The 13,703-nt window shown below is 46.5% G+C and overlaps 1 protein-coding gene across 1 annotated transcript; it reads left to right on the top strand.

The window, feature by feature from the left end:
• The first annotated feature begins 5,502 nt into the window (after positions 1 to 5,502).
• On the top strand, positions 5,503 to 10,887 carry TMEM213 (transmembrane protein 213). Its single transcript, XM_010297817.2, has 3 exons — positions 5,503 to 5,741; positions 7,985 to 8,053; positions 9,933 to 10,887. Exons 1-3 carry the CDS (start codon positions 5,660 to 5,662, stop codon positions 10,100 to 10,102), a joined length of 321 nt encoding a protein of 106 aa, XP_010296119.1. The 5' UTR covers positions 5,503 to 5,659; the 3' UTR covers positions 10,103 to 10,887.
• Positions 10,888 to 13,703: the final 2,816 nt, after the last annotated feature.

Here is a 13,703-nt window from a genome sequence, read left to right as displayed (position 1 = left end):
TAAATAACAAATGCTTGGGAAAAAGCCGCTTTCTCCCACTTCAGCTGCTAAAGCAAGGGCTCCAGAGAGAAATTTATCCCGTCTTAAAACCAATGGCTTAGCTCCCACTGAGGTCAGAGGAGCCAGGGTTGCATTCTGGTAAATAAGGCCGGCTGGGTCACTATTAAATCCAGCACCCATAAAAAGTTTTATCTCAAAAGAAGAGCTAATGAAAATACATGGGTATATGTAAATGGTAAAGTACTCCTTAAAGAAATGGTTTCTTAGACCTGTTTTTCAGAGGTACTCAGTAACCCTGACCTGAGAAGCCAAAGGGTATAGCTTGTCCAAGGCAACAATGCCAAAAGGTGAGTAACAGCAGAGCTTCCCAGCACAGAGGTTTCCTCTTCAAAACCAAGGCAGAGTCGCCCCGCTTCGTGAGGTCAGCTAGTGCGAGAGGGCTCCCACCACTTTCTGAAATCCAGCTGCCTCAAGCTGTGCCACCAGAACGGAGATATTCAACATTATATGGTAATTTTGATGGGTGGGTCTAAAACTTTCATTTTGCTCAGCAACCAGCTGAGCTGGCTGCGGGGCTCCACGGCCTCCAGCTCGCTTTTGCTGCACCGTGCTCCTCCCATACCAGCCACCGCCGGTGGTCTGCTCTGCTTTCTCCACCGGCGCTACCAAAGAAAGGGAGTAAAGGCTGATGAAAGTCAGCACTTTCTGCTGGGAAATCGGAACTTCTCTTGGTAAGGCAAAAGTGAATATCATTGCTGTTAATCACACGTCCGCCACACAAGGCTGTGGAGAAGCTGGGGTGGGAAAGGAAGGACACTGCCTTTCAGCTCGTGCTGCAATGCTCTATAACAGGAGTCATCATTCAGTTCTCAACTGACATATATTGACACAACAAAATAAAACAGCTTCTCAGGCTACTCCACCCATCTCTGAACCCACAGCACATTCTTCCCACCCCCCCGCAACCTGCAAAGCTATTGCGTTCATTTGATGATACCAGGATTTGCTTCTGTTTTGCACCTATGCTGCTCTTTTTCAGCCCCACAGTTACACTCAGCTGCTCCCCTACAAGCTGTCGGGGACGGGGGGAGCAGAAGGGGCTCCCAACACACACTTCATCACCAAAGCAAGCTGCACTACGCCGGCTACTCCATCCCGTTAGGCAAGGAGCAAGCGAACACGGAGTGCAGGGATAAAGCCATAGCTCTTGCCCTTCCCTTCCCCCTTCCCAGGCAGAGGAGAGAAGCAGAAAGCGTATCTTATTTCATGCCTTTGGCATGTGGATGTAAGAACATTATTTTATAATCATCTTATTATTAAAGATCAGATGATGACGGCTGATGATGAGGCGCCATTCGGAGGAACCTCGTCAGTGGGCTCATTGTGGGTGCCGGCAGCTCTGCAGCTGAAGGCAGCCCTGCGCGCCCCAGCCGGCTGGTCTCAGGCTCCCTCGCTGGGGTCTCCAGAGGGACAGCGCGAGGTCACAGCAGGGCCACAGGCTCAACATTTGTCTAATAGCAAACCCAGCCCGGACTGGAAAACACAAAGGGCACGGTTGTGAAGTTATTTGGAATGCTAGAGCTGCTTTTCTCTGTGTGACAGAAAGCAGATCCTCTCTCCCCGTCTTTCATTTAAAGAGTAAAACCATTGTGGTTTTGATTTTTTTTCCTCCATTTGCCTAGTTTCAAAAATCAAATCCCCTAAGGTTTATCTTAGATGGCTATTTTTCACATCAATGAAGATACAAAACGCTCCCTCCCATTATTGGTATCAGGCTTAAGGTTTTGAGCTTTTTAGAGCCATTTTGAGGACTTTATAAAGGCCAGCTGGGAGGGAGCTCACCCCGCAATACAAAGACAGTGGGTTGCTAACAGACAGACCTGCCCTCCCAAAAGATGCCTGTTCTACAGCTGCACTTGGAGATTTTGCTACCTATGAAACAAGTATAGGAGATGGAGCCACTCCTGTGGTCTCACCAACAGCACAGACCACCTAGCATCCTCCTTGGTGTTTAGCACCATGACCTCAAAGGCAGCACAGAGCCCTTGTCAATAATAACTGGGAATTGTCAACTAATCATCAACTGCAGTGTGCTAACACACAGAGCTCAGGGGAGTCCCAAACGTGCAACCCCTCCAGCCAGGCTATCATCACTTTCAGCAGCATGGGGAAATTTTATGCAGCTGTAGGTGGCTCTGGGATCAGTATCTCAGCTATAATCACTCCATGCTTAACTCCACTGTGTAGAAAATTCTGCGTGGCTACATGGGATGTTAATTTTTGAGTTCACTTTCTACCAAAGCTCCCTCCTATTGCAGCAGCTAAGCAGAATAGCACCTCAGGTAAGCTGAAATGAGAGTAGGGATGTAGTTAACCCAAGCTCAAGTGTTGTACAGAAAAAAGGGATTTGTCCTCTTATCCCTGATATGCCTGGAGATGATGTACTCGCTCTGCTATGCTCTCGTGGGTTGTGTGTTTCGCCCTGAGTTAAATACCGTGCTACGGCTCAATTGCCATCATGCTAGTCACTGCTGGGATGGAACAGGATTGCAGCAGCAACAGCTTTCATTTGGAATTAAAAATATAAACATGTTGCCCATGTAAACAGGAAAAAAAAAATATATGGACTGAATGAGTGTGTACATGTGAGATAAAGGTCATAACTTTCTAAGAGCCACATCTGATGGTGATGTGTCAAGGGTAATACCTCGGTCAGCAGAGAAATTAAACTGTGAGGCTCTCTGTGGCATAAAATATACCAAGCGGTAGGTATTGCCTCCTTCGTAATGATCAGGAAAAGCTGACCAGCAGCTGTACACGCTGTGGAAGAGTCTCCAAGGGGAGGAGTGGGCAAGTACCTAATTTTAGAGTAAACGGAGTCCTGCCTTGAGAACTGCATGGAAACAGGAGCCCGAGGAAAGGGAGCCCCCCATCTCTGCTGGTGCTGCAGTCGTGCCTCGCATGCCAGGGCACCCCACCGGAGACAGGCACTCCTGCATAGAAACCAAGCTAGGGGAAGGCTTTGGAGAGTCTTATCACCCTTTGGGCAGTCACAGCACTGAAATATGAATGTGTTTGTTACAAAGAAGAAATTGAAAAAATCCAAATCTGTGTCAGGAGATGATTTTATAGGGCTCCCATTGTGTTGGAACTTATCAAGCAAAGCCTTCATTTCCAATCCGATCCAAAAATCACTGAAGCCAAGTGCAGCCTGTTCACTGCTTCGGGAGACTTTGGAGCAGCCCTTTCTAAACTATGGAGGGAACATGTTTTGGAAAGGAAAAGAAATACATTATGCTAATTGTGCAAAACATTTTCAGCATCCCTTAGAAATGGGCACATTTACCTGCAAGTTGACAAAGGTTTAACTATTTAGGTAATAGTTAAAATTCAAAAGAGATTTCATTACAAATTGAATCATTCATGCAACAGAAGAGCAGTTTTCTCTTTTCATTTCCTCTCAAACATTTTGTGCTGCACAGAACACTTCAGTACTCATCATTATTTTTTGAAAATTAACTGCCAGGTCAACTTTCAGCAGGAATCACTGGTGAGCAATTCAGGAGGGAAAGGTGAAGCTGGAAGAAAGTGGAGAGCCTTTCCCCAGTAAAGAGGCGACTTTTAGTTTTGATGCAACAGAGCACTCAGATAAAAACCACAAATTAAAGACAACTAGCATGAAAGAACCTAGACACTGAAATAAGGCAGAGATTAAGACTCTCCTATAGATTAATTTCAAGCAGCTCTGAGCAGTCGGAAAGTTTTTACAGTCTTCTGGCATAACTCATCTCTACCAAGGTCAAGAGCGATGGCCTCTAGGGTCACACACCCAGCCTGGCTGCCAGCCGAGCACGACACACCTTGGGCCACCCCTCGGGTGTCAGCCGAAGGACAGGGACGTGCACACCCACAGCAGGAGGCGGCTGTCGCGGACCGGCCAGCACAGCCCCAGCTCTGCCAGCCCCGGTGGCGTGTTGACATAAAAACAAGGAGACAAGGCAGGTAAACATGCCCGTTTCAGCTGGCTTGCCTTCATCTGCAGCTCAGCCTGCGCTCTCTCTCTGGGGGAAACCTGCGGCTCCCGTGTCCTGCTGCATCATGGAAATATTTGCAGCTGGAAAGGAGTAGAGTGTTTTCAGTGGTGAGGGGTGGCCAGCGGGGAGAGCAAGTGGGTTCACCCCACAGAAATGCGGGGCAGGACTAAACCTGTGTAGGTTTTGCCCTCAAGGTTTTTCTTAAATGGCGTCCAAACAAACCTCACAGTTTTGCATAGCAGCACCCTGTTGTATGCAGTTCACACAGGAAGTCTATTACGTCCCTCCCTGGGGGGTTTAGCAGTGCGGAGAGGAAAAAAAGGGAAAATTATTAAATACTGTTAATCCTACTAGGATTGCTGCCACAGGTGCCTTCCCCTTTGCCTCCCAGAGGACGGCTGCGTATCCAGAACAGGCCCCAGAACAGTTTTGTTCTCACATGAGCACCTCAAGTCATGAGTGACCACTGCTAAAGAGCACCAGCAACCTGCTCCCTGCTGAGCCCACCCCTCCCAGTGCCTTCCTGCCCGATTTAATGCCTGAAGTTCTAACAAGGACATCATGGCGGGTCAAAGATAGGAGCAAGCAGAGCCAACAGCCTGGGGAATAGCAGCAATGCACAGCGCTCATCAGACCAGGACAACACCACAAGCACCTCAACAACATGGCTTTTCCAGCCAGGATTGTAGAAAAAACCCTGCTCTCCAGCTGATACCATTTTGCCAGAAATGCTCCTAGTCAGCAGATAGAGCTGTGCTGGTGGGAAGGCCCAGCTCCTGAGTTTGCCCCTGTCATGGAGGGGGTGGTGTAACTACAAGAGAAGAAAAAAAAGCTTTTCCAGCATCACGTAGCACATGGGTGATGGAGGCAGTGACACAGCTGTGCTCACGGGGTGAGAACGGCAGCAGCTTCTTCCTGTGCAGAGGCTCCAGGCTTGAACTGATCCCAACCCATAACTCAGCATGGGCCCTAAGGAAAGGCCGCTGTTACTGTGTAATAGCTGTCGCTAAACTACACGAAGCAACTGGTTTCATCCCATTTCTTGGCGGAAATGTGCCCATACCCTGTATCAACTCAGCGGCTGCTGTACCAGCATGACAAAAAACTCTTTGTTTTTTGAGGTTCCACACAGCCCTTCCAGAAAAACATCGCCAGGCAGTTTTGGGGTAGGTCAAGCCAGCAAACATGCAAAATCAAAGCCAAACAGGGAGACAAAGTCTCTACCCTGATCCTCTGCTCCTTTCCCGTTCTATTAGACAATCTTCTCAGGACCAAAAGGAGACTCAGGAGACAGAAGCTGCCTGGGACCCCGCTGGGAAGGGCTGGCTCCCTCTGTCTGCAGCAGATCCTGAGGAGAAACCTTCCGGCTTGACCTTCAGGGGCCCTCTGCCTGCCGCGGCACCGGCATCCACCTCCTGCTGGAGCTGTTTCGGTCAGAGCCCTTCTCTGTCCTCACCTGGTCGTGACAGGAAAGTTCAAGCTGTCCTGGCAGCAGGAAGCTCCTTTGCTCCACCCTCTGCCCTGCACACCGGCTCTCTCAGCTTATCGAGGATTTCCTGCACCAGAGCTGCCGGCAGCAGCGACCCGACCTGTGCGGCCGCTCAGGTGGGAGCTGGACCCCCGGCATGAAGCACTTCTCCCACGAGCCCTGGGCAGCCTTCGCTGCGGTCTTCTTCACCATCCTACTGTGGTACTCCTGCTCAGCAGGTATTTCTCTTCTCTTATGCTCTGGTTTCTATACCCTGACTTTTCCCCCGCTCCTCTCAATACCTAAATATATTGCCCACTGACAGTAATTTGTTGCTTAAAAGTAAGGTGGGCTCCCTTGTCTCATCTAAAAAGTATAAAGAGCTGGAATTGATTAATGCTAATGAGAATTACTTGACGTGATTGATCACAGCATCTTTCTGAAGAGATGTGCTTTAGCCAGCTATTTACAGATCCACTGTATATGCGACTGAGCTGCAGGTTGTTCCACTGAATGGCAAGGAGATGGAGACCCCCGTTACTTGGCCTTCATGTGCTTGCTGAGGCAAGGGACCATTTGAAATATCATCCAAGAGGCTCCCTGTAGTCCGGCTTAGCTCTTATTAGGTGCTTTTTGCAGGAAATCTGGCTTTGAGCCCCTTAATTGAGAAGTTGCCTAAAACCAAAATGTAAATGAGACCCGTGAGCTGCTCTTTTCCCATCAGGCCACTGCCTGCATTTGTATATCAGCACTGGTTGAGACCTGCCAGGTGTTTAAAGATGGCTTAGTTTTGACAGCCTGTCCTTTGGGCTGCAAAGTCTATAAACATGAACCAAGGCTCTATATTCCACAGCACTTTCTTCCACAGGTCATACATAGTTTTTAATGATTCTTCCCAGTGCTCCCGTGAGGTACTTATTAACCCAGAAAACAAATTATGGGCTTGGCCAAGGTCATTCAGCAAGTCCTAACAGAGTCAGAAAGAGGAATGGGGAGTACTCAGACCCTTCCCTGGAGCAGGCTGCACAGGGACCTGCTGCGTGGCGGCAGCAGGAAGGAAAGCTCTAGTCTTGCTGATGGTCGGTCAGCTCAAAATGCAAAGCTGGGCAACAGCAGGTGACCCCAAGGGGGACATCTCCTGCAGGACAACCTCAGTTTATTTGCTGTTACTTGGAAAATACCAAAATCAAGACAAAGGTTTGGTCAAAGGTCTTGTTCTGTTTTGTTTTCCTGAGGAGAAACTAAACCTGAGCCATTATTTTGAAAGTCTTCAGTGAAATCAAGCTGAAACTGATTTTCTCTCTCTATCATAGTCCAAATTATCAGCACAGAGTGATGGTTTGACTAGAAATAGTTCTCTCATAGCTTCTGCTTGGTCTGTGGACCAGCAGCACGTTGGAGCCCCTCCATCGGCAGGAACCCTTACTCTTGTAGCCTCTCCAGGCTGTATTTCATGTATCTTTGCAGGGGACCATTTCAGCATGGGATGCTTCATCTGGCTGAACTTGAACTGTACTGCTCATAGTGGCACAGGAGGAGATGTTTGTTTGAGTCCCTTCCATCTGCAGCAGGGGAGAGGCTGGTGCTAATGCACAAGGACCACAGCAGCCTCTGCTTTTCCCATGCAGCTGTCTTTGCATCTGATCCTGCAGTGCTGCAAGGTGCACATTGAAGCTGAGGGGCAAGGGGGGTATTAGAAGGTCTAAGGAGACTTTGGTCTGCGATACCACGTACAGGTTTGGAGGGCTGAACACCAGCCACAGAGCTGTGCTATGCCAGAGTGCATGTGTGCTGTGATTCTGGGTGGGAAGCAGGATAAAGAGACAAAACCTTCATTGAAGACCCCTGTCCCTCTCCCTCCCTTATTTATTTCTGTATGTTGTATTTTCCAGCCTGAGCTGGTCATCGTATTGGCCTGCAGGAGCCCTGCCACAACAGTTGCAGACACAGCTGCACCTGAACTGCAGCGAAGCCAAAGCTTCCCGCTGAGGCTCTGCACGGATGGGCTCAGCCCTCAGCTCCACCGGTGTCTTTTGCACCCCGGAGATACTGGGATTTTTCTAAGGGCAAAAGGAGGTAGATGTACAGCTCACTGGCCAGGGATCTCCCCATACCACTGAAAGGTCTCTCTCATTTCAGTCCTTGCTTGTTCTCCCCCTATAGCTTGGGAAAGGACGGTGGTTAATCTGAGATCTGAGTGAACAGCTCACACCAGGGTCATACTCGGGTAGAGGCACAGTGATTCAACTGCTCCTTATGGCCGGGGCTAGAACAGCTCTCTCTAGAGCCTGTGTTGACAGTGGTGGGATGAGAAAGCATACCCTGATGCAGCAATGTTTAGGGGCAGGAACTTATTTTCTCCAAGTTGTTTCCATCCTACAGACCTCTTGCAAGGCCAATGGCTTTCAGATTTTCATGCTTGATGCCCAGTACTGCTTTTCTAATCCAACTTGCCTTTTCTCCTGTGCTTTCCTTCTGGCAGCAGCTGAAGATGTCTCCAATGCTTCAACAAGCTCCACGCTCACAACTGAGTACGAAGCACCATGTCTTAGTAAGTCTTCATAAATCATTGAAGTGATGGAACAAAGGGTAATGGCCTTAAACTGAGGGAGGGTACACTTAGATTAGATATTGGGAAGAAATTCTTTACTGTGAGGGTGGTGAGGCACTGGAACAGGTTGCCCAGAGAGGTTGTGGATGCCCCACCCCTGGAAGTGTTCAAAGCCAGGCTGGATGGGGCATTGGGCAACCTGGTCTAGTGGAGGATGTCCCTGCCCACAGCAGGGGGGTTGGAACTAGATGATCTTTGAGGTCCCTTCCAACCCAAACCATTCTATGATTACTACCATGATAAAGCCAAGCGATGAGACTACACAGGTGACTGAGCAGCTGTCACGGAAAAGGATTTATCTGTTGTCAAGGCTTCTGTTGCGCGTGAAACTCTAGAACACATTTCTAAGACTCCTCCATTGGCATGCCCAGTATAGTATCTTAGGTACCTTCAGAGGGACTTGCATCTTTGAACAGGCTAATCCATAGCTAATTCAATTTGTGTGTCCTAAAGCTCCCTGCCAGTCTGCCTGCCTGTATGCACAATGTGGATTCCCAAGAGCGCCTCTTTCCCCCACCATACCAGGTCTTCCCCAAACAGCCAGTACCAGGAGGCAACCTGAGATCCCACCAGTCCTCCTCATCATCCTCCTTCCCAAATGTCAAACATCACAACAGTCCTGCACTTCATGAATTATAGTACGTGTACCAATAGAGGTATGCTAATTCAAAGCTTGGCACAGGGGGCAGGCATCCCTCTCCCTTCTCTAGGCACATACAAAACATGTCTCTCATTGTGGGAAGAGCTGCTCTCTACAGTGCAGGACAATTGTACTGCGTGCACTGAAGGCCAATGCAAGGAACATGGTCCTGTCTGATGTACTTGAAGGAGAGCAACTGAGCAGCACCTGCACTTCCCTTTTCCCTGGAAACGTGCAAGAGGCTGGCTGCCCTGCACCAAGCTCAGGAAGCATTCACTTTTCACACCTGACAAGCTTCGTGCACGTCAACATGCAACACATGTAGCTGCAAGGTGGTTTTGGCTACCTCAGCTGTCCTGGGTGTTGGGGTTTTACACTCAACTTCTAGCCCAAGGGCTTGAGATACCATGGTCCTCCAGGCTCCCTTTGATACATCCACGTTACCACCTGGGATGCAGACACAGAGCTGGGTATCTTCACTGTGCCCTTGTGATGGAAAAAGTATGGTAGATACTTTTAAATAACAGCATAAATGAAACAACTAATGACGTATTCCTTAACTGACTGTAGGAAATTGGACCAATTTAAACAAAAAAAAAGATACAAAAGGGGCAAGAAAATAATTGTTAAAAATTATTTCATTTTCAAACACGTACACCAGGGATTCCCCTAATGGTGTGTTTTGTGTATGTTACACGCAAATCACAGTTAACAGCCCAGCAGAGCGCAGCCGCTCCCTCTATTGCTGGCAGAGGTGTTGGGTCCCTAAACTATTTGAGATCCTGCTGAAGGTGTCTCTGCTACAGATCCTCTTACTCTCTCACATGAAGGTTTCTCTACCCCAGATTTATTTTTAACTAGCTACTTCTATCATATTCCATTCCTAAAATTGACTGAGGAGATGCTAAGTAGGTGTTTTAAAAGATTTCTGTAATGCTGGGCACAGTGGTCAAAGGAGCATCTAAGGTGTTTGGCCAGACAGGGATGACTGATTCTTGAAGACATACAGATGAATATTGCCATCCCCCAGGTTAGGAGCCAGGCTTAGGGGAAGGATGCCAAGGCAGAGTGACAGGCCACAGGGCAGACAGCAAAGTCACTGTTTCATCTGCCTTCTAGCAAAGGAAACCTGTTACGTACTTAGCCTCCCACCAGCTCACTTCATTTCTTCGCCACCAGACGTGAACTTCTGCACACAAGCAGCCGTGTGCTGCCCGACGGGCGTGGACGATTATGGATGGATTGCTGCGGCTGTCGGCTGGAGCCTCTGGTTTCTGACTCTCATCCTGCTCTGCGTGGGCAAGGTCATGAAACTCCGGCCTGACGAACCCAAATATTTGGTGGCCTGAAGCAGAGCAGGCCAGCAAGCAGCAGCACCTGGGAGCACTGAGGTACAGACAGACCGACAAAGCATTTCAATCACTTCCTAAGAAATAAAAAAGCAAGGGCACGTACCTTCAGCTAAAAAAGGCCAGATCTAAGCAGGGCACCTGCTGGGGCTTCATGGTCCCTGGCAGGTCAGAGCTGCCAGCCCAGGTGCGGAGCAGGCAAGACCCTGCAAGCCACCACCTATGTCCCACAGTACACAGAAATCCTTCTCCCTGAGCCCCTTCATGCCTGCTGTGAGTGCGCCAGCAGCAATGGGATGCTGAAGGACCAGTTACCGCTGTGTAGCACATTGTCTTAAGAGAACCTAGTACATAACCGCTGACTTTGAAACAGAAAGTGGGCAAATAAAGATATTTTCTGGAGGATGATGTTTCCAGATCCATTACTAAGCTTTAGGCCAGGTTACATCAGTAAGTGGCTGTAACTCATTGATTATACTGAGTCCTCCTCACTCACTAAATTGCGGTATTTTAAAGTCTATTAACTGATACCAGTGAAAACTCTGTTATGGAAACTTAAAGATTGTTTGGGCTGGTTTGAAATTAAAACTTGTTTTTCCAGTGCAGTTTATTTGTGAACTATTTTGTAAGAATTTTATGTTGGTTGTGTTTATTCAGCTAGCACCTGCCCATGTAACTAAGCCAAGCTGAACTGTGGCAAGCAGGTTTAAACCAGCATATCCAATCCATTCACAAAACTGTTCCTATTTATGCAAGTTGATAATAAACACTCTTATTAATGGAAAGACTTTCACCGACTGGTTTATATTGATAAAGCTTATATTGGCAAGGAATTACCCAACGCAAATTGTTAGAAACATGATTCTAATAAGAAATATTCATGCAGAAGGGTTGGCCTCACTGCAGTCAAACTGTCTGGTTTGGGGCAATTGCACCAGTTTGATTTCTATCCATTATTAAAACAATAAATCAGTGCTAAACCCATCTAGACATACACGGGATCAGCAAACCTGCTAGAGACCAACTGAAATGAAACATAAAAAGTTACTCTTAAACCAAAGAAAGCTCTATCGGAGGTTTGCATCTATTATCATTAAAGCTTCCCTTCAGTTTATCAATGCACAACTTTTCCAGTTAGAAAAGATACCAATCTGCTTAAGACTCTTCAAATTGATTCTGGCACAACTAGATGCTTTGATCAGAACAACTCTGTGCCATTTCAGAGTGATGGGCAGTTGTCCCTTATCAAATATCTGCCATCAACAAGAATGGGGACAAGTTAGACACTGAGGAAAAAACATCCTTCCCTATCATTGCTATCACTTAACACAACAAGTCTTCCGGAGTGAAATGCCAAACAGTCACTAGTGTCAGGAAAGAAAGATTTGAAAGGGAAGGGCTTCATTCTTTTGTGGCTTTGTTACTGTGTGTGTTTTGTTAGTTGTTTTGGTTTCTTTCCTTTTACATGCGCCATGTTTACTACTAGTAGTAAACTACAACAAAATATTGCTCGATTAAGAAAAAAAATATCAACATTTCAACACAGAACAATGAAAACAAAAGTAATTTTCACAAGACAAATCTCCATGTTGGACCAGCAAACTATTTCTTTCCACAAAAAATCCAGACCAAAACCCCCTTGCATATGTACAAACTTACAGAAGCAAAGGCCTCTACACCAACCAGTTGGTGTTGACTGAAAGAACAGTAGTTGACAGTTAATGACCACTGCAGTCACTGATGGACAACAAATCTTCTAGCTACATACATCTTTTTTTCCCTGATTAATTAGTTTTAATAGTGGAAAATGTGCATTGGCCTGAAAGCAATGTCATACAGTGAAAAAAATCTCCATGTATCGCCTTAGTGTCTACCTTCTGCAAACCTCTTCCTACACTTCTCCAATCTTATGGAGATTGTTCTCCTGGTTGGGAACACAGACGCACCTGCTGGATGTAGCACTGGTTTTCATCCCCATTCATCTTTGAGGGAATACGTTTCACAGCTTTCCCATTTCCCTGGCTAAGGCTGCGAGTGCACGGATGCAGCCAGTCACAGAAGTAAATCTATTCCAGTCTGAAGAGTTGTAAGCACGTGATGCGAGCTCTAGATGTCCTATAGCCCAGCACAACACCTACAAACTAGCTTCATAACAACTGGGCAATTCTGGGGGGGTTCCTAAAGCCTGCCTTTAAAAGCACAGCTTGTTTGTTTTTCACACTCTCCAAAATAGTCTGCTTGTGTGCAGCTACCTTCAAGGCATGTACCAGACTTAAACCTCACGTTTTGCTTCTCACAGCTTCTGTTGAGGATTCACAGCTCAACCGAACTGGGGAAAAAAGGAAAAAACCCATAGTTTTTCATATAATCTAATGCCCCCAGGGATTTTGTATACCTATGTTCAAGGGTGACACTCAAGTCTCAACAAAATCAGGTATACAAATAGGATATCTTACAGATCATTTCTGCTGTGAAATGTATACTTTATCTAGACCAGTGACCTGTAAACCTCTGATCTAACACACCAGTTTTGTTTCCTTGCTGCATCACCGACTTTGACCCCTGACATTGCCAGGTTTGATCTATAGCTTCTTCTTTTCAAGTCATTTGACCTCCTATGAAGTGGATTGGGTCATTTAGAAAAATGTAGTCCTGTAATAAATTTCATGAACATACTACTACTCTCAGTGTGTTCAGGATCCCTAAACAAAGTGGCAGCATCCCAAAAGCTCAAAGGCTACCAATGTAAACATCTGTTCCTATGCGATATAGTACAAAAAAAATTAAATTATTTGAAAGAGACCCTCCGAGGTACGCGCTATGTGTCGTACTGATCCCAGGCATGGTTGGCAATCACAAGTACAATGCAAAGCAACGCACCATGCAAAAGGAGGAGAAAAGCCCTAACGGTATCGTCAGTGTTTCAGGAGCTTGTCAATAGTTACAGAAAGTGCAGAATAAAAAAGTTGCATCCAAAAGACTTGAAAAAGTGATATAAAGACAAACATTAGTATGCAGAAATGGATTGTACATACCTGATTTACAATAAATATAATCTAAAGATTATCTGTGCTCTGCTATTACATTGCCTGGAACATTTTTAGCTAGGGAACACACAGTGGCACAGCTTGTGGGTTATAAACCCTATTTTAAGACTGATCAAGTCACAGTAGAAGGCTGCGGTCTGGTTTTGATGCACAAATTAAAGGTAACTGTATAGTACAATGCCTTATAAACGTGGTCCATGAATAATGTCATAGACTAGTGTACTCATTTATTGTATATTATTTCATGTTCCTAATAATATCACTGACATAATACCTCTAATAGTAGATCCCCAACTAATGTAATGCTGCCCAAGTCCTGCTGACTTCAAGGGAGCTACACATACATCCAGTATATGTCTTGTTTTCTTGTTTGGGTTTTTTTCATTGTAATTCAGGAAGCCTGTCATTTTTGTTCCCACAGGAAACCTTGGAAGCAAACCATAACTCCTGAGTTATCAGCATGTGTAGATCATTTCCCCTGTGTTAAACCTGTGTGCCCCTTCAGACTGCTACGTACAATGGCATGCTGTGGCACTGAGCTGAGGCACATAAAA

Source organism: Balearica regulorum, chromosome 1, assembly GCF_011004875.1.
Source record: "Balearica regulorum gibbericeps isolate bBalReg1 chromosome 1, bBalReg1.pri, whole genome shotgun sequence".
Lineage (NCBI taxonomy): Eukaryota > Metazoa > Chordata > Aves > Gruiformes > Gruidae > Balearica > Balearica regulorum.
Note: the sequence above shows the minus strand (reverse complement) of the source record. Positions and strands in the feature narration are given on the sequence as shown.

Coding starts and splice junctions, on each gene's coding strand:
- TMEM213 (XM_010297817.2), top strand. CDS start 5,660: ATGAAGCACTTCTCCCACGAGCCCTGGGCAGCCTTCGCTGCGGTCTTC. Junction 5,742..7,984: donor GTGGTACTCCTGCTCAGCAG/GTATTTCTCTTC, acceptor TCCTTCTGGCAG/CAGCTGAAGATGTCTCCAAT. Junction 8,054..9,932: donor GTACGAAGCACCATGTCTTA/GTAAGTCTTCAT, acceptor CTTCGCCACCAG/ACGTGAACTTCTGCACACAA.